Source organism: Capsella rubella, unplaced genomic scaffold (genome assembly GCF_000375325.1).
Source record: "Capsella rubella cultivar Monte Gargano unplaced genomic scaffold, Caprub1_0 scaffold_2, whole genome shotgun sequence".
In the NCBI taxonomy this organism is placed as follows: Eukaryota; Viridiplantae; Streptophyta; class Magnoliopsida; order Brassicales; family Brassicaceae; genus Capsella; species Capsella rubella.
Genome location: NW_006238922.1, coordinates 11,555,303 through 11,583,037, shown reverse-complemented (window position 1 = coordinate 11,583,037; position 27,735 = coordinate 11,555,303). Strand labels below are relative to the sequence as shown.

The window sequence follows — 27,735 nt, the reverse complement described above, 5'->3', positions numbered from 1 at the left end:
CTAGGATTACAGACAGTGTATTGTGAATGAAAATGGTGGGAGCATGTGACTTAGATTGATAATTAGATTTTTATTAGTTTGATAAAAATAAATATTTAAACGAGGAATATGAGTATCCCGTCTAAATCTTTTGCCAAGTTTCTTATAATAAACATTGGCAAATGATTATGTTTTAAAAAGAAACGATTATGTAACAAAAATTTTATGACAGATAGAAGATGGGAAGGGACGGGACAGGTCAGGACGAGACGGAAAGGAACAGGACGGGTTTCCATTCTAAACTACACATAACACAATTCAAACTAAAGCCAAACCCAAATCCGATTGAACATCTCTAAGAAAACAGTTAGAAATGTTTTGATTAGTTTAAAAAATAAACACGTAATATCACTTATCATTTTCATATAAGAAATGTTAAAATTGTAATTTTAAAATTTTATCATGTAATACAATATCTATATTTTACAACTGTATGTCTATATATAGTTTATCAAATAAACTCATATAACAAAATTTTACCGAAATAACATTTACTTAAAAAATCGTAATTTTGTAAAAATAACTTCGCACGTACGTGCGGGTCCATCACTAGTATTATATAAATACTCATAGAAGAAAATAATGCGGAAATTATTAAAGAGAAAATACTAACAAAATCAAGCTAACAATAATAATCGTGCGCGTATTTTATTATATTATTTACATAATAAAACAAGAAATTTTTAGTGATTACTTTTAGGTAGATTCGGTATCTAGTATCTACATATGATTTATATATATTTTTAAAAAACTTTATAAAAAATTAGAAAAATTCGTATATTGTTAGACAGTGATAATAATAGGGTCCGGTAAGTTTATATAGAATTTGGGCCGTTAAATAATGAAAATAAGGCCCAAGAAGTACCAGTCGGCTAAATGCGTGGCATGTGATGAATCTACGTGGCACGTGGGAGAATGTAGGAATGGGATTTTTTTTTTTTTTTTTTTTTTGTGATCTTGTCTTCTTATCCAATCGAATTTACATAAACTGACGAAATATGGAATAAAATCAAAGGAATGTATTAGTTATCAGTAATCACTGTTTCCGGACCACTGGAAACTAATAAAAATACTTTACATGGAGTGAGTTGATGATGTGGGCTCTCCACATATCACACATCACATAAGTGGTGCTGTTGGGCTCTGTTTCTCCTTGCCGGTAGGAAAGTTACGGTCCTTTCTGGCCTACCGTGCGGTCCATGGTAGTATCACGCATCAGTTCTGGTGACGTTGAGTTCCTTTTCCTCCAGGCCAAGTAATAAGTAGATTCAAGGAACAGCTTCGAGACCAAATAAATATGATTTGAGGCTTGGTCCAAAATAAATAAATTGTTAGGCAAAATCGGTGTTACCTAAATCGTACTTGTTATATAAGATGTATTTTTTTTTGTAATATATAAAGTAGGAGTAAATTCCTATAGACTATAGAGCACTGTATTAGACAACAATGAACAAACCATGCTAGTCAAAACTTGAAAAGATATCTGAAACTTGTAAAAGCAAGTATAGAAAGACTTTTTTAACTGAAGAGTTCCGCAAACAATGAACGTAACACTAGTATGAGTGTGTGCAGTGTGCTCACATTTTCTGGGTCTGTCTGTATGCGTGAGCTTTAATCTATATATCTAACATTTAGTAAAAGTCTCTTGCAAGAAGTTGTAGAGTTCTTGAGCAACAAGAGAAGGATACTCTTCTTGAGGTAAGAGTGCACCCTCAACCTCCACAAATTTGCTAACTCCTTTGGCTCCTCTTAATACCTCCATTTCAGCTTTAGATCTCTTTGGAGCTCCTTTCGTTGACATCACCATGATCGGAAATTTTCCTTCCAAATCAGCAAACAGTTGAAGAAATTCGTCCTGTGATGAAACCGGGTCGAGTAAACCCGTCAGAAAAGCTGCAGGGACGTAGCGTGATCCCTTCTGCTTTGTTAACTCGTATCTGCTTTGGATTATGGCATCGGTCACGTTTCTCTGGTCTGCATAAACATGTGATTTGTATTGAGACTCAATGGACTTCTCGTTGCTCACCAACATGTTGTACATCATCCAACCAACTCCAGGTGCTCTTAGAGTTCCTCTTAGCATACCGTACCTGTTGAGACAAAAAACCAGGCGATCAAGAGAGAAAAGCTTTTATCTTCTTTTCTCTTTCATGAAAAGATGTCAACGAACCTCGTCACCATGGAAGAATCACGGCCAAAGACAATAGGAAGGGGTCCAGCCCACGTAGGTGCGACAGCAGCAATGGCTGATGGTTTAAGTAGCCCACGTTGGGTAGCACGGAGTGCTAGTGTTGCTGCATGCCCTCCTCCAATGATAACCAGATCATCATTACCTGTTTCAGTTTAATATGGCTTATGTTAAGATATTGCTTGTTCTCTTTAGTTAGTTGGGGAAGCAAATAAGGCGGATCAATGGGAACCCAATTCATATAAGCATTCAGACCCATAAAGAAGACCTAATTTCAGAAAGAGCTAAGAGTAAGGGACTCTAAACACTGCAAGGGCGGGCTCATGTACAACCAAAATTGTTCACCAAAGTAAATATAGATATTACCAACTACAATACAGATTTGATATTGAACTATGCGGAACTAGAACTAAAACCATGGAGAATAACTGTAGTTTTTCACTCTTGTAACAATATTATTTCCAAGCCAAACAGAAGAAGAAGCGGTTCACACTAACCTGACTGGCTCATTGGGCTCTCAGGTGAGTTCATGAAGTCAACCACAAACTTCTCCATGACATCTGTGTCATAATCCATCTTTGGTCGATCAGAATAGCCAAGACCAGGCCAATCTACAATAGTTGCTCGCCAATTGACTTCCCCATCACGCTGCACAATATCTTTAGCCACAGATCTCCACTCCTCAACCGTGCTAACATCTGATATTGTTGGTATCATTAGGATATTCTTAGCTGATTCACTCTTCTCCCTTTCATGCTCCTCATAGTATATACCGATAGAGTTTCCCTTGAACTTCCACTGCCAATTGCTTGTCTGAAACAGAATGTATCAATACAATAAAGCCCAGAAGCAAATGATCATCCCGTAAAGAGCCTAACTTTTCTCATTTCTGGTTTCTAAAGTAAGAACACCAATCTCACTTTCATCAAATTCTACATAAAAAATAGTATAGTAAGTTTATGAATCAAAAGCCATCCTAGAGCTAAGAAATCTCGATAAATCTCAATATGACTAATACAATTACTAATTCCTTCCCCAAGTCACCATAAATTGAACAATACAGAGCGAGACGATCATACAAAACGAAATACTAGTAAACTCACCTTAGTTTGGACTGGCGATTTTTCATCGATGGAGATCGAGGGCGCAGAAGCTCTCACCAAAACGAGTTTGGGGTATTTTGGAGTAAGCAATAGAAATGGTCTGCGGATTTTGCAGGAAATGGGTACGAAAGGTGGTGATGATATGGAGAATGCAGCTGAAGCAGCCATGGAATCGAAATAATACAAAAGGTTTCGAAGATCTGGTAAGCGAGAAAGAAGGAAACAAGGATTCAAAAGGTTGAGACTTTAGCAACCGGAACCACGAAGACGTGCTTGATATTTCTCGTCAAAGTTTGGTAAAATCTGTCGGACATTTACAATAACAGTCCAAAACTTTTTCTTATAATACGTTGTACGCCATGAGGAATGCAAAGTGACAAAATAATCCAAATCTCAAGGCAATGTAAACCACAAACCGCGCAAATGGAAGAGCTCAAGTTATAGAGACATCTGAAAGTTTGTGTTGGTAGTTAAATCTCCATTGATGAGGTCACTAATGGAAGAATTAGACCATGAAATGATATTTGGCTTGATGTACAATTATATCAGAACTTTCACCAGTAGTCACGGCATGAGCAAGAACCATCCTTGAATGAATGGAAGCGATTTCTGTCTCTGACCACAATCTCTACTCCATAAACCTTTGACGTTAGCTTCATAACAGCGTGACAATCTCTGCAGATTCTAAGATTTTTCACTATCCTGATATTTTCTCCTTTAGGCAATCTAGCTACAGCAAATGCAAGTGCAAGCTTCTCGCTGTGTTTACTCACTTGATCCTCCTTTTCTTCCTCTTCTACATCATATAAAGCACTTGCTAGTTCTGGTGCATACCCAGCTTCATTTCTAAGCCTCAAGATTATTTCTTTTAGCTTCTCGTGAGCCTCTATATCGATTCCCTTCTTTTTCTCGCCTGCAGTGAACATGTACATGGTTTTGCCAACTTCAACTGAGCTCCAAGCAGTTGTCTTCTTGATTCTCTGGACAATCATTGACTTTCTGATACAAGCAACATCCTTCCATTTACCCGCAGTAGCATAAACATTCGACAAAAGAACAAGATCCCCCGAGTTATTTGGGTCAAGCTCATTAAGCCTTTGTTTTACTTGCTCTGCCAGTTCAATATTCCCATGACTACTGCACGCCCCAAGAAGAGTCCGCCACACTATGGCTGTTGGCGGAATTGGCATTTGACATATAAAATTGTAAGCCTTTTGCAGTTTGCCAGATCGGCCATATAAATCAACCATGCAACCATAGTGTTCAATCGCTGGTTCTATGTGGTAAACTCTCTTCATCTTAGAGAAGTAATCTTCACCTTCTTTGATCAGTCCAGCATGACTGCAAGCATACAAAAGCGAAATGAATGATATCCCATCTGGTGTAGCACCAGACTTGGTCATCTCATTGAATAGTCTAATAGCTTCTTCCCCCTGACCATGCATGGCTAAGCCCGCTATCATTGATGTCCAAGATACAACACTTCTCTTGTCTGGCATACCTTGAAAGACTAACCTGGCCATTGGGACATTACCGCACCTAGAATACATATCAATAAGCGCATTGTTCACAGAAACTATCCAACTATACCCTGATTTCTCTACAAACCCGTGTATCGTCTTCCCAAACTCTAATGCCCCGGATTGTGAACAGGCAGAGAGAACTCCAGTCAGACTTACTTCGTTTGGTCTCATTTCCACTCGTTGCAACTCCCTGAAATACGAGAAAGCATCATTGAAAATCCCATTGTGAGCAAACCCAACAATCAGAGTGCTCCAAGAGACATCATCTCTGTGAGGCATTTCCGAGAAGATCCGTTTAGCACTCTCAAGCTCCCCAGCTTTAGTGTACCCAGCAAGCATGACGTTCCACGACGTGTGATTCTTTACCAGCATATTATCGAAGATTTCCCTAGCTTTCGAAAAATCATTTCCCCTGAAACAGGCAGTGATCACAGCGTTCCACGCAACCAAATTTGGCTGATGCATTTCATCGAACACCTTGCGAGCAAACTCCACACACCCACATTCCCCGTACATACCGATCAAGGTAGTAGCAACGAACAAATGTGACTCAAGCCCATGCTTCAAAGCTTGACAATGCATCTGAAATCCGGTTCTCAAAGACCGGAAATTAGCCGTCGCCTTGACAACAAAGGCGAAGGAGAAGCTATCAGGAAAGACAAAACCTTTCCTCATCATCTCCACAAACACCGATACGGCATTACGCGGTTCATCGGATCCAGAGTAGCCTCGGACGAGAGTATTGAACATGAAGGCATCTGGCTCAGGAAAACAGAACAAAAGACGTCGAGCGTACGGTAAAGCGCCGGGAACGGAAATGGCACATTGTAAGATAAGTTTGCCGTTGAAGTAAGAATCGGAATCGACGCCGGATTTGATAAAGAAGCCATGGATTTGAGTGAGAGCTCTTAAGCTCTTGCAACTAGTAAGGAGAGAAAGACAATGGTCCGTTACGATAGACATCGGTCACACGCACGCACATACACACCCAATTTTTTTTTTAAAAAGGTGGAATTTTTAAATATCAGAATCAGATAAATCTTTCAAGTTATATACATATGCTCAAAAACCCTTTAGAAAATAATAATTGTTTTACAAATCAAAAATCCAAAGAAAAAACGAAAATGATGATGAAAGAGAGATTTGAAACCGGCACAAGGGACAATGTTGTTTGATTTGTGACCACTGGTTGATACAAACTCCATGAAAATCATGTTCGCAAGGCAGTTTCACCACGACTGATCCTTCAACGTACTCATCCATGCAAATTACACATCCCGTCGATCCATTCAAGTTATATCGGAGCAACTTGATCGTTGGTGAATCATCATCATCATCATCCGCGGGAACAGAGCAACACCTCTCGGTCAGCAATTTCTCCGACTCAGCGTCGACTTCGTAGTCTTTAGTAGTGATCTTCCAGATCTTGACTTGAGTAACTGCTCTGCCTTTTAATAATACACGCGCAAGGGCTTCATCAATCTCTCGCGAGATAGTGAAGCAGTCATTGGCTTCGCCGAAACGGCACATGATATGGGAGATGCCCCTGCAATTTAACGAGAAACTAACGGGCTTAGAGATATAAATGGTTCCGTAGGGACAAGGAGTAAAGCAGAGGACGTCTTTTTGAACGTATAGGGGGATAAAGCTTGTTTTATGGTCGATGGTTTGATCGGGAAGATAGAGTGTTTCTGTTTCGAGACGAATCCTTCTGCGGATGACTTCCGCGCACGTTAGCTCGGCTGCGAACGGGTAAATTGCGTGCATGGAAGAAGTAACGGTGTACTCAATATCAGAGGAATCCATCGCTGATCTCTCTCTCTTTCCGGGGAGGAGGATAACGACGCTGGTGTTTTGTTTTGTTTGTTTTTTTTTTGGTAAAACTGGTGTTTTGTTTATAGTACTGGTTTATATATACTAGCAATTTAGTAAATCTGAGAAAAAATAAAGTTAATGATTATGGATAAGTATTAAATTATTTTCTTTAATCTCAACAAGATGATTACATTTTTAAAATTTATATTTGTAGTTGTATTATTATTATTTTCATCAGTTTAATCTGGAATATGAATGGATATTCCTTGTTTATATGGTTAGTTGAAACCATCGAAAGCAAAAAAAGTATATATGATAACTATTTCTCATAATAGAGAAAACCCTGAAAGCGAACCAAAACAGAATATAAATCCGGATTGAACACCCTTATTAGTAATTGGCGATCGACACAAAGGACAGAGATGATTTACTTGCGACCACTTGTGGATGCAAAGTCCATGAAAGTCATGGTTACAAGCCAATTTCGTCACTATTGACCCCATCGAATAACCTTGCATGCAAATCACGCATTCTTGCTCCCTCCTCGTTGAACTGTAAACTCTAGGCGCCGCTGGATTGGGGTGGTAGCTCTCGATCAACATCTCCTCTGCAGCTCTGTTGAATTCATATACCTCAGTCTTTACCTTACAAATCTTGATTTCAACCACTCCTCTGCCTCTCGATGATGATTTTACAGCCATGTCGATCTCGCGCAAGATAGTGGAACGACAGTGCTTGTTGATGACGCCGAAGCTGCTCATGATATCTGAGATTCTGGTGTAGTCTAGTGAGTAACAATCATTGGTCTTGCTTGGTCTAGATATAACGGTGGTTCTGTTGGGATGACGAACGATGCCGAAGACGATTTGAGTGTTTGTAGAGTAATTTGGTTCGATCAGTGGTATATAGTTGGTATGAAGCTCGATGGGTTGATCGGGTAGAGACAACGTGTGTGTTTCGTCTGTGAAGAGATGGAATTTTTTGCGAAGGAATTTAGTGCACGTTAGCTCAGCAGTAAGTGGAGAGGTTGAATCCTGGCGTAAAGAGACACTGTACTCAAAGTTGGTGTAACACATGTCTTGTTGTATGCATGATAGAACTATAATTTAACAATACGTTCTTTTGTTATAGAGATTTTGAGAGCATGAGCCGAGGCATCAGGCATGTTGGTGATGGTTTTATATGGAAGCTCAATTATATCCTATTCATGTTCGAATTAGGATATGATATATATATATATTTTTTTTATAATAATATTTATATACTAAGCAATAAGTTTATGAATGACACAAATTTGTTGCCCATAATATATTCTAATGAGTGTAAAACCATAAAAAGATGGATAAAATCATTGACTGAATCCTATATATTTTTTGTGATTATCTCTCCACCACATTAAACGTTTTTAAAAGTTAAAAAAAAAAAGATTTCTGTAGATTAATCATGGGATTAACTAGGATTGGTAACATTAACAAAACTCTAAATGAAAAAGTGAACATAAAAATTTAATGTCAAGAGTGGGATTTGAACCCACGCCCTTTCGGACCAGTACCTGAAACTGGCGCCTTAGACCAACTCGGCCATCTTGACTTTCTGTTGACTGAAAAGACTATTAATAATATATTTATATCTGTGTTTTTGAAAATTTCATTCATTCCCGTTGTTTTGTTTCCTTTGTCAACTACAGACTAACTCATGAGCTAAGAATGAATTGTCTAGCGAAGGAGAGCTTAAACTCCTTAAAGATCTCTCCTTTTTCTTCGTTACGATTGCTATCTTCCCTTACCAATTTCAGAAACCAGATATCTCTTTCCAGCGAAGATTGCACTTCTTCAGCTCCTTTTAATCCTTTTCAATTCTTTAATGATCAATCAAATTCTAGGTTTTGTAACCTCAGAACAACCAGAGTTCTGCAAGCCCATTTGCTTAGACGATATCTTTTGCCTTTTGATGTTTTCCTTACTAAATCCTTGCTTAGCTTTTACTCAAACTCTGGTTCAATGGCTGACGCAGCTAAGCTGTTCGATACAATTCCCCAACCAGATGTTGTTTCTTGTAATATTATGATCTCTGGTTACAAACAGCATCGATTGTTTGCAGAATCATTGAGATTTTTCTCTAAGATGCATTCCTTAGGTCCTGAGGCTAATGAGATTAGTTATGGGTCCGTGATTTCGGCTTGTAGTGCTCTTCAGGCCCCTCTGTTCAGTGAGCTGGTGTGTTGTCATACAATAAAGATGGGTTATTTCTTGTATGAGGTAGTTCAATCGGCTTTGATAGACGCATTCTCGAAGAATCTCAGATTTGGGGATGCTTATAAGGTGTTCCGTGATACTCTATCTGCTAATTTGTATTGTTGGAACACTATTATAGCAGGGGCATTGAGAACCCAAAATTATGGTGCTGTCTTTGATCTTTTCCATGAAATGTGTGTTGGGTTTCAGAAACCTGATAGTTATACGTATTCCAGTGTTTTGGCTGCGTGTGCTTCCCTTGAGAAGCTTATGTTTGGAAAAGCTGTCCAAGGTCAGGTGATTAAATGCGGAGCAGAAGATGTATTTGTTTCTACTGCGATTGTTGATTTATATGCCAAATGTGGACTTATGGCTGATGCTAGGGAAGTATTCTCCCGTATCCCCAACCCTAGTGTTGTCTCTTGGACAGTAATGCTGTCTGGTTACACAAAGAGTAACGATGCTATTTCTGCTCTTGAAATATTCAGAGCAATGAGATACTCAGGTGCTGAGATCAACAGCCATACCGTAACTAGCGTGATTTCTGCTTGTGGTAAACCTTCTATGGTCTGTGAAGCAAGCCAGGTACATGCTTGGGTCTTTAAGAGTGGTTTCTGTTTTGATTCCTCAGTGGCTGCCGCCGTGATTAGTATGTACTCAAAGAGTGGAGATATTGGTCTCTCTGAGCGGGTGTTTGAGGATTTGGACGACATTCAGAGGAAAAATATAGTGAACGTTATGGTCTCTTCATTTTCGCAAAGTAAGAAGCCTAGTAAAGCAATAAAACTGTTTACTAGAATGCTTCAGGAAGGTTTGAGACCCGATGAGTTTAGTGTATGCAGTTTGTTTAGTGTATTAGATTGTTTGAATTTAGGTAGGCAGGTTCACAGTTACACCTTTAAAAGTGGGTTAGTCCTTGATCTCACTGTTGGAAGTTCTCTTTTTACAATGTATTCCAAATGTGGTAGTTTGGAAGAATCATATAAATTATTCCAGGAGATACGTTTTAAAGACAATGCTTGCTGGACTTCCATGATTTCTGGTTTCAATGAGTATGGTTGTCTTAGAGAAGCTGTTGGACTATTCCGGGAGATGTTGGCTGATGAAACAAGCCCTGATGAGAGCACTCTAGCTGCTGTTCTAACTGTGTGTTCTTCACTTCCTTCTCTGCCAAGAGGTAAAGAGATACATGGGTACACACTAAGAGCTGGAATCGACAAGGGAATGCCTCTCGGTTCTGCACTAGTAAACATGTATTCAAAGTGTGGCTCACTAAAGTTGGCGAGACAGGTCTATGACAGGCTCCCTGAACTGGATCCAGTGTCATGTTCATCTTTAATTTCAGGATATTCACAACATGGGTTAATCCAGGATGGCTTCCTCTTATTTCGTAATATGGTCATGTCTGGTATTACCATGGATTCATTTGCAGTTTCATCCATTCTTAAAGCCACTACTCTCTCAGACGAATCATCTCTGGGAGCTCAAGTTCATGCCTACATCACAAAAGTTGGATTGAACACAGAACCTTCTGTAGGAAGCTCATTACTGACAATGTATTCGAGATTTGGAAGCATTGAGGACTGCTGTAAAGCATTCAGCCAGATCAATGTCCCAGATTTAATAGCATGGACAGCGCTGATTGCAAGTTATGCTCAACATGGAAAGGCCACTGAAGCGTTGCAAATGTACAATCTTATGAAGGAAAAAGGATTCAACCCTGATAAAGTTACTTTTGTGGGAGTCTTGTCTGCTTGTAGTCACGGTGGTTTGGTTGAAGAGGGCTATTTTCATCTTAAATCGATGGTAAAAGACTATGGTATCGAACCTGAGAACAGACATTATGTTTGCATGGTCGATACTCTAGGGAGGTCAGGAAGACTTAGAGAAGCTGAGAGTTTTATCAACGGTATGCCTATAAAACCGGATGCCTTGGTCTGGGGAACATTGCTTTCTGCTTGCAGACTTCACGGGGATGTTGAACTCGGGAAGCTAGCTGCGAAAATGGCTATAGAATTAGAGCCATCAGACGCTGGAGCGTATATTTCACTCTCGAACATCCTTGCAGAGGTTGGTGAGTGGGACGTAGTGGAAGAAACTCGTAAGCTGATGAAAGGAATAGGTGTACAGAAGGAACCAGGTTGGAGTTCAGTCTGATGAAAAGCCGTGAGGTTGATTACTGTCCTATGTTCTGGATAATCCAAAATGTTCAGACATAGACATGGATGCGCAGCAGTTCTGCCACAAGTTAATGATGAAGGAACAATTGAAGATAATTGGAGATTGCTTGCATTGTTGAAGACAAGCCTTTCCGTATATTTGTTCAGAGAAAATTCCTGGACAACAGTCAGTTCTCAGAACAATTTTAATTTATTTATTTTTCTCAATTGTTCTTTTTTTTCCAGTGTGGGTAGTAGATATCTCTTTAGACCATTCCAGAGAAATAGTTGGTTGTAAAGTGTTTGCTGATTTCAGTTTTCTTGGGCGGCAATAGAGTCAAAGATAATTCAATAGTTTATCTCTTGGCTCTGTTCCATGAATTTTTTATTCCAGATTCCAGAAGATAAAAGTGACATCATGAAATAAACAAATCTTATTGTAATATTAATTGAACATTCAAAGTTCAAACTTTTGTCTTTAAATGAAAAGATAAATAAGATTAATGCCCACATTATACTTGATGAACAAGACAACAAGATCCAAAGTAAAGACTCTTGTCTTAAACATCTATATAAGAATTTGAAAACGAAGCAGAAATCACAATCACCAACAAGATTCTAAGAAAAAAGTGTAAGAAATAAAACAACAGAGTTTTGAGAGAATGGAGGACCAGAGCAACAAAGTGACATTACATGGGATGTGGATAAGCACATACTCAAAGAGGGTAGAAATCGCCCTTAAAATCAAGGGCATACTCTATCAGTATGTCGAAGAAGATCTTCAGAACAAAAGTGAATCGCTGATTCAACTCAACCCAGTTCACAAGAAGATTCCGGTTCTTGTTCATAATGGGAAACCAGTGGCTGAGTCACTTGTGATTCTTGAATATATCGATGAGACGTGGAAGAACTCTCCTCATTTCTTCCCAGAGGATCCTTATGAAAGGGGCCAGGTCAGGTTCTGGGTCAGCTACATCAATCAACAGGTGTGTTCCCCAAATCTCTCATCCGAAATCAACCCCATACATTGATATGATTTGCAGACTAATGACTATTTTTCTTGTTGCAGGTGTTTGAGGTCATGGGTCAAGTTGTGTTCCAAGAGGGTGAAGCTCAAGCAAAGTCTGTGGAAGAGGCTCGAAAGAGAATCAAAGTTCTTGAAGAGGGACTCAAGAAGCATTTCTCAAATAAAATCATCAGAGAGAATGATGATGTAGGGCTTTTGGAAATCATCATCATTGCTACTTTTGGAGCCCACAAAGTTTATCGTGAAGCAATTGGTGTAGAGATAATTGATCCAGTGAACACTCCGACTTTATACAACTGGATAGAGTGCCTGCAAGATCTGCCTGTGATGAAAGAAGTCGAAGTGCCTCGTGATAAGTTGGTGAACTTTCTCCAGAGCTATAGACAAAAGCGTCTCCAGCAGGCTGCAAGTGCGTAATTAGATCAAGATGTTGGTCAGGTTACCGAATCTCCAGATTCAGTATTGTCTCAGAGGATAACAGAGTAAGAGTTAGATTAGCGTTTAAAGTAAGAAATAATTCCTTGAGACAATTATTTATGGACTTATGGTAGAAAAATAATGTATGATAATGAAACTAAATAAAGCATTTGTGGTATCTCCAATCTTCCTATAACCCACCTGATACCCTTTAGTGTTTTACTTTTGCGAGAAATAAGTTGGAAACAGCGATGATAACATTTCTAATCAAGATCTGACTCGATCATCGTAAGCTCTATCTCACAGAGATTGTAAACAGCTAAATACACATAACAAAAAGGGTATAGTACTCAGGAAGCTCCACATACCTCGTGCAGCTTCTTTAGAGTGGTTAGCTGTTCCTCCCCTAGGGCTTCTTTCACACAGGTGCCGGCAAATTTTTGATTGAATTTGAAGTTGAGAACGACTTGGAGTATGCTCCTGTAGTGGCGATTTCAGTCTGTGTTCAATTCTATCTTGAAGCATCACCAAAAAGACCATTGCATCAGATTCATATGCCTACCACTGTGAAGCCTTTTTCTTGCGTAGTCTTTTATCTTTAAGACCATCAAAAAGAAGTTCATAAGCATAATATGTAATACAGCTCTTCTTCAACAGATCCTCCAAGACAAGCTTAGGAGCAGCCACTTCTTTTTTGTCAACATAGAAAATGGTGTTGACAGCCTCAGGGACCAGTCCTTTCTGGACCATCCGATGGATAATACCGGCAGCCTCATAAACTCTATCCTCCACACAAAGACAGTTTATTACACGTCCAAACGTCGTGAGCGATGGAATAAACCCATTTTCCATCATTTTCAGTAGAAACTTTAACCCCAAATCAACATTTCCCGTTTTGCAAAAACCATCAACCATAACCCGGTATGTGTATCCATCAGGAAGAAGACAACGATCAACCATCTCTTGGAAAAGTTTTTCCGCCATAGTAATATTGAGCTTCTCAGTGAAAGCATGAATGATGATATTATATGTTGACGTTGAATTGGAGACCTTATAAACCTCTTCCGTCTTCCGGAATAGCGTGTATGCTCTATCCAAGTCTCCGTTTTTGCAAAACCCGTCGATCAACGTTCCAAATGTAACCGCATCTGGATTCACACTCTTGTTTTTCATTTCCTCCAGCAACCCCATGGCTTCATCTAGTTTTCGGTATCTGCAAAGACTCTCCAGAAGTATATTAAATGTGAATAAGTTGGGGGCACAACCTTTCTCCACCATCGTTTTATAGGTTTCCATCACATCTTCATACTTTGAAGTTTTGCAGAGACCATTCAACAAAGAGTTGTAAGTGTACACGTCAGGATCAACGCCATTGTCCAGCATAACATTTATGATCTCAAGTGCGTTTTCCATTTTCAACTGTGTAGAATAACCATGAATCAAAATATTGAAAGTAAATATGTCAGGAAAGTATCCTTTGGAGATCATGACTTTAACAAGACCATCAGCATCAGAAACACATCCCATCTTGCATAATCCATTTACGAGTATGTTAAAAGTTTGTACCTCGGGCATCAAACCCTTTTCAGACATTTCACTCGCCAACTGAGCAGCCTCCAGAATTAAACCCTGGTTAGACAGTCCTTTGATCAGTGTGTTGTAAAGAATGACTTTAGGCTTTATTCCTTTCCCTAAGGCCTCATTAAATAAAGCTAAAGCACGATTTGTGTCACCTTCGTGGCACAATCCGTCAATTAAGGAGCGATATGTAAACTCGTCAGGCACAAACCCATTGAAAACAGCATTACCTAGAATCCTTTCTGCAAGTTGCACCATTCCACTTTTGCAATATCCAGCTATTAGTGTGTTATAGGTAAAACTATCAGGCTCAATCCCACCATTAACCATTTTGCCTAAGTAAGCCTCCGCCTCCTGAAACTTGATATTCTTACATAAGCCATATATTAGATTGTTATAAGTGACGACATCAGGTTTTGGCCCCTGTTCTATGAGACAACCTACCATACGAACAGCACCATCAAGCTCACCTTTCTGACAAAGCCCTTGAATGAAAAAATTATAAGTAAACAAATTTGGTAAAACACCTCTTTTGATAACTTTATCCAGTAGCTTTTCACACTCCTTAACATCTCCTTTCTTACAAAGAACATGTAGAAGCTTGTTAAACGTACTAACGCAAAGCGAAACACCTGATCCAAGCATCTTCCCAAACAACTCATATGCCTCATCCTTAAAATCCTCCTCATAAAACCCACCAACCACGGTACAATAAGCAACCACATTGATCTCACAGCCTTGAAAAGACATATTGTGAAGTAGCCTCAAAGCAGCGTGAGGCCGACTCGTCTTGCAAAACGACTTCATCCTAATAGTAAAGGAGTACACATCAGGCGTAATTCCCCTGTCACGCATCCTCATATACACCTTGTGAGCTTGATCAAAGTGACCACTATCAACCAATATACTCATAATAGCATTATAAGAGAAAACCGTAGGCTGACAATCATAAAAATCCATCCTTTCAAACACATTCACAGCTTCTTGAACTTTACCTTTCCTACCATAATTCTTTATTGCCCCAACATAAACCCCTTCAAGCACATGGTTACAAATATTCTGCCGCATATCTACTAAAACCTCTTCCATGGCTTCGAATTTCCCATGAAGGCCAAGCTTTTCAACCACACTGCGGTAAGTAGATAAAGTATGCTTGAAACCATCCTCTTTTTTCATCGAATTGAACATTTCCAAGGCTTTCATAGGATCTCTCTGACATTTTATAACTGCAGTTACATGTCTCGGAAGCAGACGAGAACCCATTAAAGAGAAATAAGCGTAACCTAATCCCTAAAATCCAGAAACCTTGATTCCGTTCCACAGAGACATTGCAAAGAAGACAGAACAACCCTAGAAAAACCTGATGAGACAGAATAAGATTGAAAAGCCAGATTGTTTATCGCCGAGGAGACCCAGAAAACAATCAATTACAATGGGATAGTAAAATTCACCGACGAACTACAACGGCTACTACGCCGGTAGTACTTAGTCGCAAATCAGACTCGGCGACGAAGCGCGTGAGAAATGTCAATAAATTGTTTTTAATTTTAGCTAGAACAAATACGTTGACATGGCCGAGTTGGTCTAAGGCGCCAGATTAAGGTTCTGGTCCGAAAGGGCGTGGGTTCAAATCCCACTGTCAACAATTCTCTTTTTTCTTTTTGCTATTTAATTTTCTTAAATTGTGATATCGCAGAGCAATAGTTTTATTTAAGTGGATATTTTTCTCAAATGGTTAGAGCAAATGAGCAATAATGTTTTACTTTTAAAGTGGTCCAGAAGTAAATCACACGACACAAAAAAGAGAAAAATTAAATGACTTAATATCCTCTTTTATTAAATCAATCTATTCTCTAATAGGATAACTTAAAAAAGCAAGTGAAAGGAGAAAATTATAAATCTACCCTAAGGTTGGTTAAGAAATTGACTATAATACCCTTATTAGCCTCAGCTGGCGCAATCTGATTGGTCCACATAAACCCCTCAAAACCCTAAGTCCCCTTTGCCCACACTCACACTTCACCAGCATAAACTTGGTCAGGAACTAGGGTTTTAGCTGATTCTCTTGCGACGGAACACAAAAGCGGAGAAGAAACCAAGAGGAGGTTCCGAAATCCTCTCTTTCTTTCGGTTTTAGGGTTTTCCTTAAAGGGAGTGAAGTGAAAATGGTCGCGGATAAGAGCAAGAAGTCGAAAATTGAAGAGAAAGTCGAAGATGAGAACTTAGAGCAAATCGATGGAGAGCTTGTTCTCTCAATTGAGAAGCTTCAGGAGATTCAAGACGACCTCGAGAAGGTTTTAAAACTCTATCCTTTCACATCTTCGTTAATTTGCTCTAATTCCCCTTTTGTTTCTTTTAATCAGTGTTTATGTGCTCTGTATCCTGGTTAAGTTGAATGGATTCCAATTTTAATTTATATTTTCTAGTTCTTGTTTGATGATTCTGTTGCTAATTACGCATGAAGTCAGTATATTTATTTTTGACTTTGCTGAATTTCGCATGAAAGATTGTCTTTTTGTCTTGTTGCTACAGATGAAATTTGAGAACGTTTTGTGAGATTTATGTATATATAAATTCGTTCATGTGACTGCTCTCTGCAATTAGTAGCTTCTGCAATGCCTGTAGAGGAGTTAATGGAAAGAGTACTATTTGTGAAGTTGAAGCTTAAACAGATGCATATATTCAAGTCACCAGTACTGTTAGAATTGACATTAGCTCTAAAGTGTTCCTTTTTCTTCTTCCTTTTTTTTTTGACTTTGATGGTTTGTTGGTTCTAGATTAACGAGAAGGCCAGTGATGAGGTCTTGGAAGTGGAGCAGAAATATAACGAGATACGGAAACCTGTCTATGACAAGCGTAATGAAGTTATCCAAGCTATTCCAGACTTTTGGTTGACTGCTGTAAGTTCTATTTTCAAGGTAGTTCCCAATTACTGTTCAAAACATCTTCGACTTATTGACGATCCACATTCTTTGTAGTTTTTCAGTCATCCAGCATTAGGTGACCTCTTGACTGAAGAAGACCAAAAGGTTTGAGCTATCTTTGGGCTTGCTTTCAAGATTATAATGTTTATAAAGTATCATTATACGTAGATAACTTCCCCATTGGACTTTCATATTTTCTGCAGTTACATCATTTATAACTCTTCATTTTATTTCCCTGTATTTACAGATTTTTAAGTATTTGAGCTCTCTGGAAGTGGAGGATGCCAAAGATGTGAAATCTGGATACTCTATAACTTTTGTATGTTTCTTTATTCAGCTCATTTTTACTACCGTTTTACTGTCTTTACCTATTTATCTAAGAAGTTACTGGGTATTGTTAACTTACTTGTTAAATTGGGAATCTATCAGCACTTCAATTCCAACCCTTTCTTTGAGGATGCCAAACTTACTAAGACGTTTACCTTCTTTGAAGAAGGAACAACAAAAATCACGGCAACTCCTATCAAATGGAAGGAGGGCAAGGTAAATGTATAGTTCTGCTTGTGCAAGATAGTAAGTTTCAACTTTATTTGTCTCTCTTCGGCATTATTCTTAATGATGCTTCTCAATTATGCAGGGCTTGCCGAATGGAGTGAACCATGATGATAAGAAAGGAAACAAACGTGGATTGCCAGAGGAGAGGTATTGTTCAGGAGTCTATTAAGTGATCATAGTCTTAGTGAAATTCTTGTGGTCATGGATAGATGATGCACATTATACAAAATTTAGATTCTTTCTTATTAGTAGTTCCATATGATTAACAACTTTCCATTTTACTTTCTCTTCAGTTTCTTTACTTGGTTTACTGATGCTCAACATAAGGAAGATGCTGGGGATGAGATTCATGATGAGGTACTCAACTTTCTGACTTGTTATAAAATATAGACCGTTTTTATTATTTGCCCAGTTTGAACTCGGGAATCTCCTTTGGAGCAGGTTGCTGATATTATCAAGGAAGATCTGTGGTCCAACCCTCTCACCTACTTCAACAATGTAATATATTCGTCAGTTAAGTTTCAGTCCTCTTTCTGTAGTGGAAAAAAGTTACTAAAGAAATATTTTTGATGTACGTAGGATGCTGATGAAGAGGACTTTGATGGAGATGATGATGGTGACGAAGAGGTAAAACAATAATTTCATTCCTCCTCAAAATACATTGATTAATTGAGTATTAGTCTAGACACTTGTATTATGAGTCACATGCTTTGTTACTGTGGTCCATCCTTTAACCTGAAAATTCTTTGAAAACTATAATCTCTTCAGGGAGACGAAGACGACGATGATGAAGATGAAGAGGAGGAAGATGGCGAGGAATGATTGGAGCCTAAGATAACACATTGCTGGCTTGCTTCTATAACAGATGTGTAAAGTTTGTGTTATGAGGTTCCCAATTTTAGCAATGATGAGACTAAGCTTTCTCTTTTGGAATATCTAGTTTATTTACTATCATAGCTACATCCTGTTTGTACGAACCATTTCATCAGTCATGTCCTAAATCTTGCCATTGCTACATCTGTTTTTCTCAATTGAGAATCTCTCTTATCTTAGGTAGATTAATATAATATATTTCAGTGAAAAGTTAAAGGTATAACTCTTGTGGCAGCCTGGACGAAGCTAGAGCCTGCAATGGAGTCTTCATGTAACAAACTAGTCCAGGCTTCTCGGTCATGTCGATGTGCTCCTGAGGTGTAGAGGATGTCCATGAGAAACAATGCATGAAATTACCTAGTGCTAACATCATCATATTGAGGCTGAGCTGTGCGGCTGGACACACCCGTCTTCCTGACCCAAACGGTAGAACCCGAAAATCTTGACCTTTGACATCCGTTTCCTCCACAAGAAACCGCTCAGGTCTAAACTCATCTGGGTTACTCCAGTTTGCTGGATCTCGACCAATTGCCTGCACGTTGACATAAACTGTGGCTCCCTTAGGAACTTTGTACCCACCAATCTGAACTGATTCACTGGCCTTATGTGGAAGCATCAATGGTGTTGGAGGGTGAAGCCGGAGCGCTTCTTTGATTACGCATTGCAGATATGGCAGTTTCGGGATATCTGTATCAGACATTAACCGTCCGGTTCCAACCACGAAATCAAGCTCATGCTGCACCTTTTCTTGAACGGTTGGGCATCTGATCATCTCTGCCATTGCCCATTCAATAGTAATGGCAGCTGTGTCGGCGCCTGCGGTTAACATGTTCCAGACCAGTCCCATAACAGTCTCCTCAGTCAGCTCATTCTTCTCTTTCAACGCTAATAGACTCTGAACAAAACACGTTTTGTCTCTTCCTGCGTATTCTTCATCCATTACAGCTCGTCTAAACCAATTTTGTCTCCTATCCATGTGCTTCACGAACGCCTTGTCGCTAGTGAACCATGATGAAACCCGTTTAAGCCAAGTTGCGTAATCAAGCATCTTGGTTGCACCAGGCAAGCGAGTCTCCCTATCAACAATCGATTTAAACTCTCTTCCTTCTTTTGGTTCGAACGTTTTTCCGATCACTAGTCTTGAAACAATGTTCAAAGCAACCGAACCTAGATAGGTCCTCAGCACCACCGGCTTCTGATCATCGCTCATCAAGCCGTTGAAAATTGACTTAACCACGGATCTCACTTCCATCTCTCTCATTGACCTGAAACACTCGATGCTTTTCAGAGAAAAGAGCTCGAGTGTACATAGTTTCCTCATTTTCACATAATGTGCTCCGTAATCGGACCAAATAAGATCGCTACCATTCTGAGTCATTCGTGCTGTTCTGTGTCTGTTACAAAGTTGGTAGTCTTTGTCCCTCAACACTTGTTTAGCTAAGTCAGAGCTGGAGACCACAACAGCTAGCTGTGACCCTAACCACACCGATATGATGGGGCCATAAGTCTGCGACCACTCGGAGAAAGATTGTGTCCATAGTGGTTTCAGTTGATGAAGGTTTCCGATTAGAAACCGCGGTGGTGGTCCAGGCGGTATGTTGGATCTCCGACGTCCTAGATTTTGTATGACGGCCGCAATTATGATAGTGATTAGTGTAATCAGTAATAAATCCATTTTGCTTCGACAAAGTGTAATACATATGTCTGTAGCTCCCTTACACTGAAGTGTTTTTGTTTTATACACGAAATATTAAATCATTTTTTATTTTTATTTTTTTGTTTGGTCTTCATATTAAATTATCTATGAATTATTGTTATTTAGAGTCATGGTTATTGAATAGACTATTTAGTTAACACGCACGTTTGCATGAAATTGTCATGAATTGGTTCCCTTTTGCTTTCCCACACTATTTGCATTTTCTATTCGGTTGAAAATTTTAGTAGAACTTTCTTTGTTGTAAGATAGACATTTTCATGCCTCTTTACTTATTTTTTTTGGAGTAAACAATATGTATGTCTTGTTGTAGCCTGCAGGCATGTATCCAAAGTTCAAAATTTGACATTTGTTAAGAAGTATGCTAATTGGCTTTTGAGTTAAAAACATTAATTTTAATGAATTCAAAACTACGTTAGTAGTAGTACTAACACGTGGATCTCTGTTTTGAAATTGATCGGGTATTAGTTAAAATGCCCAAGTTTGGTTTATCCCGGTCTACAAGTGCACATAATAGTTAATGGTGTATCTGATTAAACTTGATCCGTTATTGATTAATGAAACAAGCTCGGTTAAGAAGTAATAATACAAGTTAGGCTATTTGTATGATTAAAGTAGTACTAACATGTGCATCTCTGTTTTGAAAGGCTAATTAGTTTTATCGTGGGAAAAAAGAAGTTAAAGGAAACTGCGATTCAGAAGACTTGTCACCAATTCACGGATATATACGACACGCAGCTATACACAACAATCTTAAACTCGTTTTCCCGTCACTCTACTAGCTTCCGGATCTTTATGACAAGGTGAGTTCCTGGAAGAAACAGTCTCTCTCTCTACTGATGAACAGTTTCAGAAGAAACTACAGGCTATCACATTATGGGAGCTCAAGATAACCACATTGCAATGATTGTATGACGCTTTTATAAAAGATGTGTGAAATTTGTGTTATGAGCATAAAGCATTACTTAGTTTTTGGCCACCATGACACTGAGCTTTCTCCATGTGAATATATTTACTCTTTTATTTCCATATATAATAGCTACACTACATATGCCTCTTCGGTTTGACATAGCTACATCTTCGTTTCCATAACTAGAGTCATCATGATCTATATATGGAGTTTCATTATATTTTCTCATGTGATTACATTTCTATTTAAATCTAAAGGTAAAGGTATAACTCTTGAGGCAGCTCTAGGCAAAGCTATAGCCTGCAATGGTGTCCTCATGTTACAAAGCAATCCAGGATTCTCGCTCATGTCAATCTTCTCTCCAGGAATAGGAGAACTCCATGAGAAGCATTGCAACAAATTCCCCATCACCAATGTCATCAAGTTCATGCTGAGCTGTGCCGCTGGACACATCCGTCTCCCCGATCCGAATGGAAGAACTCTAAAGTCTCGACCTTTAACATCGGTTTCCTCCTGAAGAAACCGCTCTGGTCTAAATTCATACGGGTTTCTCCAGTTTGCGGGGTCACGCCCAATCGCCTGCACATTGACATAAACCGTGGCTCCCTTAGGGACCTTATAGCCACCTACCCAAACAGTTTCGCTTGCTTTGTGCGGAAGCATTAACGGTGTTGATGGGTGAAGCCGGAGAGCTTCTTTAACCACGCATTGCAGATATGGTAGTTTTGGAATATCTGATTCAGACATTAACCGTTGCTTTCCGACCACGGAATCAAGCTCCTGTTGTGCCTTTTGTTGCACGGTAGGGCATTTGATCATCTCTGCCATAGCCCATTCGATAACAACCGCAGTTGTATCAGCACCCGCAGTTAACATGTTCCATACTAGTCCCCCAACGGTCTCTTCGCTGAGCTCTTTCTGCTCTTTCAAAACCAGCAATTTCCTAACAAAACCCTTGTGGTCCTCTATTGGTACATCTTCTTCCACCATTATAGCTCCTCTAAACCATTTTGTTCTCCGATCCTTGTGACCTAAGAATTCCTTATCGCTAATGAACCAAGACGAAACCCATTTGAGCCACCAGACATGATCAAAAAGCGTCCCTGAGCCACTGAGAAGATGTTCTTTCTCAACGATCGATTTAAACTCTTGTCCTTCCTCTGTCCCGAACTCTTTCCCGATCATTAGTCTTGAGATAGTGTTCAAAACAACTGCAGCTAGGTACTTCCTCACGATCACCGGTTTTCTTGCCTGGCCATCGTTTGCATTGCTCATTAAGTCCCTTAGAACCGACACAACCATCGATCTTGCTTCCATCTCTCTCAACGACCTGAAATTCTCAATGCTTTTCAGAGAGAAGAGCTCGAGGGTACAGAGTTTCCTCAATTTTACATAATGTGGACTGTAATCGGACCAAACAAGATCAGTACCGGTCTGAGTCATGCTAGCGGTCCTGTGTCGGTTAGACAATTGATGGTCTTTGTCTCTCAGCACTTGTCTGGCTAAATCAGCACTCGAGACCACGACCGTGAGCTGCGAGCCTATCCACACTGATATGATGGGACCATAAGCCTCTGACCACTCCGAGAAAGAATGCGTCCAAAGTGGTTTCATTTGGTGGAGGTTTCCGATAAGAAACTTTGGTTTTGGTCCCGGCGGTATGTTGGATCTCCACCATCTTTGATAAAGCATAATGGTGGCGACGATGATAGGAAGTAACGAAATCAGATATAGAACCATGGTTGTTTGGACAATGTGAAACAGTGTAATGATATAAGTTTGATGTACATTCTAACATTCTAAACCTTACCCTGAAGTTTTATATACAAACTGTAAAACATAGAAGAAAGCTTTTGATATTTACTTAACGCAAACTTTAGAGAAACACACAACTTTGGCATCCGCATAAAAATGCCGTAAATTGGTCCCTTCACACTTTTTGTATTTTCTGTTTACTCAAAAAAAACAGAAAAAAAAAACACTTTCTTTATATCTATTGAGAATATTTCACCAATAAAAAAATATCTATTGAGACTATTTGGATACCAATTGATGTAAAAAATAAATAAAAAAGGTTTAGGGGAAATGTTATGTAGAAAATTGGAGAATTATTCTATAACAAATAATTATGGACTTAAACACATAAATAAATAAATAATAAGGGAAAAACTGAAATTGAGTGACAAAAATTAAATGGAAAATAACCCCAAAAAAATTATCACGGCGAAGAGAGCTTATTGACGTAAATGGTGAGAGTCTGACGGAGAAAGAGTAATGGAGTTTTCCAAAGAAACGAAACAAAAGGAGAAATGGCGACAGCGACGACGTCTGCGATTAGAGCACCGAATTGGAGAATCACTGTGTTATTTTGGAGCATCTCACTCACTATTTTCTACTCTCTTTTCCAAATGGGTCTTCGTAATTCGCCATCTTCTTCATCTTCATCAGGTCTAAAAATCCTTTTAATTTTTTTTTCTTAAAGGTCGTTCCTTGTCTCGAAATTAAGTACCTTTCCATATTCTGAGATTTCGTTGATGTGTTAATTTTACAATAACCGATCTGATTAAACTAACTGAATTGTGTTTTTCTGTATACTGAATATGGGTTTCGTAAATGGAAGATCGATGTTGACTTGCTAACCGAAGGATTCATCAGCATTCAGTGTAGTTAGTGTTTGCGTAAAGAACTAGTTTTTATGTATTTCTGAAGAAATGTCTCTGTTTTGGTACTCAATTTTAAGTCTGCATTGGGATCTTAAGCTGAATCTAGTGTTTGTTTAGGGATCAAACGGGTACTTAAATCACCATTCTTGAATTGGTTGTCCTGAGCTTAAAAGAAACACTCAACATGTTTCTTATTGATGGTATGCTTCTTAGCCAGCATGTTTTTAGTGGTTCTAATGTAGAACATACATGGTAGAGTGAATATCTGATGCAAAGGGCAATGGTTGATTTTGGATCCAGTGCCTCTGTTTTAAATGTTTTCTTATCTGTATCAAGATTGTATTTGAAGTAAATGGTTACCATTCATAGCAATAATAAGTCTCATATGTTTCAGATTCCTTTGTCACCTATGCCGAGCAAAGCACAAGGTTGTATGATAAGATGGAACGGGATTTACAAGAAAATGGACCGGTCTTCCTTAAGCAAGGTGAAACGTCTCAGTCATTGTCACTCTCAGATCTCTTCACACTGAAAGATGGGAAAATATCACCTGTCCTGAAGGTAGAATGATACATCTTTACTTTTACTATTGTTAGAATGGATTAGTGGCTTTGTATAGTGAAGTGAATAATTGGTTTTTGCGATAGCTAAATATCATGTATGATTGTATAAAATATCCAGTTTCCTCATTTATAGGTTGCGAATCCCCCTGTGCGAGCTAATGTATTACATCTCAGCACAGAATACTCTGTCCTAGTCTCGTGAGTGTGTAACTTGCCCCATTCCCAATCTCAATGCAAAAATATCATGTTTTCAAAATGTTCTACAACTAAAAAAGTGTCATAATATGTTCTATTGCAGCAAAGCCGTAGAAGATGTGTTCAGTCCTTACTTTGAAAATAGTAAGCCTGCCGCAAGTACCATATATATGAATTATATAGAATGCTGGTAATTTTCGTCTTTCTTACTTTGGGTTGTTTTTTAGCAATCTGGTTTCAGGACTCTGAGATGTACCACTTTAGCATGTTTCATGCATCAAATCACATTTTCTCCGTTCCAGCTACTGAAGATGAGGTTTGTTGTTTTTACTTTATCATTTATCTTATCACCACTCTACTAGAATTTTTATCTGTGAAGATTCTAGTCTCTGAATCTTTTCTTTATTATCAGGTTGATGGGGAAGCAGCTGCTGTTAAAGCAGTTGCTAATAAGCTTTGTCCTTTGGAGATTATATTGGATAGAGTTCTATTAACCTCGACTGGTGTTCTTCTTGGATGCTGGAAGGTAATTGTGTTGCTTTCACTTTTCCTCAACAAATGTGAGTCAGATCTCCATTTTGTTTTGATTATACCACTTTAGGAATTCCATCCTCCTTGCCAAAAACTATGCTAACAAGTCCTTTAGAAATGGCTAAATCAGATATATGGGACTTATACCCTGTTTCATGTTTCACCAGGTTAATTCTGGAGATGATCCCATAACAATCCGCTCGAAACTGAGATCTGTTCTTCCACATGCACCGAAAAAGCAACTTGTAATATCTATTTCATAAACTATATATAGCTCTCAATGAACACAAACCACTTGTCTGATGATTTTTGTTTCAGTATGATACTGCAATTCTTCATACATCATTGGCAAGGCTGCTTGGTCCTCCAATATCTCCAACTGAGGCAAGTTTACACTTATGGTCGACAAACTAAATAAACCAGTGTTGCAGAGAATCTCCAAGACTTAGTGGTTGTTTCTTTGTATAGCAGGCTGGTACTGAAGACCATCTCCAGCTTCTTCATGAGTTGGTCACAAGACTAAACAACAAAATCCGAGGATTCAAGGTAAACTTACAACGAAAGCAAAAATATCCTCTGACCAAGAACTGAGAAATCTATTTGTTGACACAGGCAATAGTAACAGAGCTGTGGTATGTAGAAGAGTTTGATCTGCTGGCGCTCGCACTGGGAGGAAGAATGAAGGTTCGATCATTCCCACTCGGCTGTGCAAAGAGCTAAAAGTTTACCTGATTGTAATCAAGAGGGATTATTAGTTCACCATGAAGTTCAAAACCATCATGAAGTTCAAAACCATCATGAAGTTCAAAACCATTTTGTCATGTTCATATGTAAATTTTCTTCAACTTATTGTAGTGAAGAAAAATATCTTATTCAAGTCAAAGACAAGAAAAAAAAAAAAAAAAAGGTTGTATTTAACTTCTTACGTATATCAAAACGCTATTTTCTTATGTCGGCTGTCGAAAAGCTTACTTGATTGATTGGAGATGATACCTTGTATTTTTATGTGGCAAAATATTTAGGCCTTTTTCGCCAAATTTCCAAATACAGAATTTAAGATGGCTAATTTCCTTATTACCCAAAGCAAAAAGATTGCTATTTTTTACTTTCTTGTGTTAACAACGTTTAGTAACTTTAGTTTAAGCTAGTTTCCATTTTTTCTTATTCTTCTTTGTGGTAACAATTTCCTAAAAAGCTTTTGATTATTCCAAAAGGAAATTAATGGCTAGCTTTTTTTTCCAATTCATATCGTTTTCACGCTTTTTGATACCATTAAAAAGTTAAAAACTTTCAACAGGTCTACCACATAAATTGTATTTTTTTTCTCTCTCTCTCTCTCTCTCTCTCTCTCTCTCTCTCTCTCTCTCTCTCAATCAAAAATCTAGTGTTTTTTAGTGGAGAATCAGATTCATAGCCAAAAATCAAAGCTTGGTTGGTGATGGGATCTGGAGCTGGAAATTTCCTCAAGGTTCTTCTCAGGAACTTCGATGTTCTTGCTGGGTAATACTAAAATTTCTTCTGCTTTCACAGAGACACCTAAATCTCTTTAAAGTTCCCTCCTTTTGCCGAATAACTTCTGATATATTATACTCAGTTCATCACAGCCTATGGTCTAATTTCTAGTTTTTTGGACATAGCCCTAGTTCAAGTTACGAATTCTCTGGAAGTTGATTGATTGGTTCCTTATAAATTGTTCATCTTTTGGAATGTTAGGAGTGGAACTAATCACAGTCTCTGGTTTTGAATTTTTTGCAGGCCTGTGGTTAGTCTCGTTTATCCTCTGTAAGCTGAATTCACAATTCCTCATTTTTTTGTTACATCATGTAGAAGCTGAATTCATCTGTAACTTACATGGTTTTAAAATGTTCTGTAGAAGCTTTGATCTAATAGTATTCTTGTTCTTTGAATGTTTCAATGACTAGATATGCCTCAGTCCAAGCGATTGAAACTCAATCTCACGCTGATGACAAACAATGGCTAACATATTGGGTTCTTTATTCTCTACTTACACTCATCGAGCTCACATTTGCCAAACTCATCGAGTGGTAGGAATAAGATGATGATTCAGACCCATTACCCATTACCAGGAACAAGTGAATCCTAGTTCCTTTATCTGACAATGTTGTTGTTGTGTGATCAGGTTACCCATATGGTCATACATGAAGCTGATCTTGACTTGTTGGCTTGTCATTCCCTACTTCAGCGGCGCTGCCTATGTCTATGAACATTTTGTGAGACCTGTCTTTGTTAACCCACGGAGCATTAATATTTGGTATGTGCCAAAGAAAATGGATATCTTCAGGAAACCAGACGACGTGTTAACAGCTGCTGAGAAGTACATTGCAGAGAACGGACCTGATGCTTTCGAGAAGATCTTAAGCCGGGTATGTCATTTTGTTCTACCAGATCTCTTCTTCTCATTTATAAAATGCGATTCTTTTTTACTTATATTTCTCTTTTCTTGTATCGCGCAGGCCGATAAATCAAAAAAATATAAACATGAACATGAAAGTTATGAAACCATGTATGGTGAGGGTTATCAGTATCAGTACTAAGGGAGCTTGAAAAAGTTTTTAAATTTAGAATGTGTGAAGCAACTTTCATGTCTTTGATGTTGTTTGTTTTGCTTTAGTTTTGTGGATCTCTGTCATGTAAAAAAGTTGATAATTAAGTGAACTACTTTATTCTCTAATTTGAGGCTTAGAATCGAAATTTCTTCATATT

The 27,735-nt window shown here is 38.5% G+C and overlaps 12 protein-coding genes and 2 non-coding genes across 17 annotated transcripts; 6 read left to right on the top strand and 8 right to left on the bottom strand.

Annotated features, from left to right (window-relative positions):
- Positions 1-1,486: 1,486 nt before the first annotated feature.
- On the bottom strand, positions 1,487-3,600 carry LOC17895854. Its single transcript, XM_023787723.1, has 4 exons — positions 3,331-3,600; positions 2,725-3,040; positions 2,210-2,372; positions 1,487-2,129 (listed from the first exon to the last, which is right to left on the bottom strand). The coding sequence occupies exons 1-4, from the start codon at positions 3,496-3,498 to the stop codon at positions 1,664-1,666; spliced, it is 1,113 nt and encodes a 370-aa protein (XP_023643491.1). The 5' UTR covers positions 3,499-3,600; the 3' UTR covers positions 1,487-1,663.
- On the bottom strand, positions 3,582-5,831 carry LOC17894345 (pentatricopeptide repeat-containing protein At1g74630). The gene has a single exon (XM_006301824.2). The coding sequence runs from the start codon at positions 5,814-5,816 to the stop codon at positions 3,885-3,887; it is 1,932 nt and encodes a 643-aa protein (XP_006301886.1). The 5' UTR covers positions 5,817-5,831; the 3' UTR covers positions 3,582-3,884.
- Positions 5,832-5,915: 84 nt separating this feature from the next.
- LOC17896641 lies at positions 5,916-6,659 on the bottom strand. Its single transcript, XM_023788550.1, has 3 exons — positions 6,586-6,659; positions 6,054-6,399; positions 5,916-5,924 (listed from the first exon to the last, which is right to left on the bottom strand). Exons 1-3 carry the CDS (start codon positions 6,657-6,659, stop codon positions 5,916-5,918), a joined length of 429 nt encoding a protein of 142 aa, XP_023644318.1.
- Positions 6,660-6,994: 335 nt separating this feature from the next.
- LOC17895798 lies at positions 6,995-7,744 on the bottom strand. The gene has a single exon (XM_006301161.1). The coding sequence runs from the start codon at positions 7,742-7,744 to the stop codon at positions 6,995-6,997; it is 750 nt and encodes a 249-aa protein (XP_006301223.1).
- A 433-nt stretch (positions 7,745-8,177) lies between these two features.
- Positions 8,178-8,258, bottom strand: TRNAL-CAG. Its single transcript has one exon. It is a non-coding gene; the product is annotated as a tRNA-Leu (tRNA).
- Positions 8,259-8,359: 101 nt separating this feature from the next.
- LOC17894941 (pentatricopeptide repeat-containing protein At1g74600, chloroplastic) lies at positions 8,360-11,423 on the top strand. The gene has a single exon (XM_006300242.2). It carries the CDS (start codon positions 8,375-8,377, stop codon positions 11,057-11,059), a length of 2,685 nt encoding a protein of 894 aa, XP_006300304.1. The 5' UTR covers positions 8,360-8,374; the 3' UTR covers positions 11,060-11,423.
- A 92-nt stretch (positions 11,424-11,515) lies between these two features.
- LOC17894185 (glutathione S-transferase U10) lies at positions 11,516-12,690 on the top strand. Its single transcript, XM_006301278.2, has 2 exons — positions 11,516-12,047; positions 12,131-12,690. Exons 1-2 carry the CDS (start codon positions 11,724-11,726, stop codon positions 12,503-12,505), a joined length of 699 nt encoding a protein of 232 aa, XP_006301340.1. The 5' UTR covers positions 11,516-11,723; the 3' UTR covers positions 12,506-12,690.
- Positions 12,400-15,586, bottom strand: LOC17895406 (putative pentatricopeptide repeat-containing protein At1g74580). Of its 2 annotated transcripts, XM_023788133.1 has the most exons (3): positions 14,072-15,586; positions 12,874-13,924; positions 12,400-12,491 (listed from the first exon to the last, which is right to left on the bottom strand). In XM_023788133.1, the coding sequence occupies exons 1-2, from the start codon at positions 15,344-15,346 to the stop codon at positions 13,064-13,066; spliced, it is 2,136 nt and encodes a 711-aa protein (XP_023643901.1). In that variant the 5' UTR covers positions 15,347-15,586; the 3' UTR covers positions 12,400-12,491; positions 12,874-13,063. The 2 variants fall into 2 exon arrangements, with proteins under 2 accessions (XP_023643901.1, XP_006300775.1); XM_006300713.2 differs by having other exon boundaries at positions 12,874-15,585.
- A 61-nt stretch (positions 15,587-15,647) lies between these two features.
- TRNAL-AAG lies at positions 15,648-15,728 on the top strand. The gene has a single exon. It is a non-coding gene; the product is annotated as a tRNA-Leu (tRNA).
- A 398-nt stretch (positions 15,729-16,126) lies between these two features.
- LOC17894846 (NAP1-related protein 1) lies at positions 16,127-18,579 on the top strand. The gene is made up of 10 exons (XM_006302654.2): positions 16,127-16,377; positions 16,861-16,983; positions 17,062-17,112; positions 17,255-17,326; positions 17,437-17,550; positions 17,645-17,709; positions 17,856-17,919; positions 18,004-18,060; positions 18,142-18,189; positions 18,331-18,579. Exons 1-10 carry the CDS (start codon positions 16,249-16,251, stop codon positions 18,382-18,384), a joined length of 777 nt encoding a protein of 258 aa, XP_006302716.1. The 5' UTR covers positions 16,127-16,248; the 3' UTR covers positions 18,385-18,579.
- Positions 18,512-20,110, bottom strand: LOC111831892 (cytochrome P450 98A9). Its single transcript, XM_023787445.1, has one exon. The coding sequence runs from the start codon at positions 20,108-20,110 to the stop codon at positions 18,647-18,649; it is 1,464 nt and encodes a 487-aa protein (XP_023643213.1). The 3' UTR covers positions 18,512-18,646.
- Positions 20,111-21,310: 1,200 nt separating this feature from the next.
- Positions 21,311-22,941, bottom strand: LOC17895263 (cytochrome P450 98A8). Its single transcript, XM_023788549.1, is given in 2 exon segments — positions 21,311-21,340; positions 21,342-22,941. Coding segments are annotated over 2 exon segments (1,488 nt in total). The 5' UTR covers positions 22,800-22,941.
- Positions 22,942-23,271: 330 nt separating this feature from the next.
- LOC17896395 lies at positions 23,272-26,010 on the top strand. 3 transcript variants are annotated; one of them, XM_023788413.1, is made up of 10 exons: positions 23,272-23,507; positions 24,117-24,283; positions 24,419-24,483; positions 24,584-24,624; positions 24,708-24,796; positions 24,893-25,006; positions 25,179-25,256; positions 25,330-25,395; positions 25,480-25,557; positions 25,624-26,010. In XM_023788413.1, the coding sequence occupies exons 1-10, from the start codon at positions 23,369-23,371 to the stop codon at positions 25,729-25,731; spliced, it is 945 nt and encodes a 314-aa protein (XP_023644181.1). In that variant the 5' UTR covers positions 23,272-23,368; the 3' UTR covers positions 25,732-26,010. The 3 variants fall into 3 exon arrangements, with proteins under 3 accessions (XP_023644181.1, XP_023644182.1, XP_023644183.1); XM_023788414.1 differs by having other exon boundaries at positions 23,274-23,507; positions 25,483-25,557; XM_023788415.1 differs by lacking the exon at positions 23,272-23,507 and adding an exon at positions 23,548-23,922.
- Positions 26,011-26,325: 315 nt separating this feature from the next.
- LOC17896168 (HVA22-like protein a) lies at positions 26,326-27,735 on the top strand. The gene is made up of 5 exons (XM_006302835.2): positions 26,326-26,511; positions 26,767-26,793; positions 26,934-27,056; positions 27,152-27,395; positions 27,486-27,735. Exons 1-5 carry the CDS (start codon positions 26,450-26,452, stop codon positions 27,564-27,566), a joined length of 537 nt encoding a protein of 178 aa, XP_006302897.1. The 5' UTR covers positions 26,326-26,449; the 3' UTR covers positions 27,567-27,735.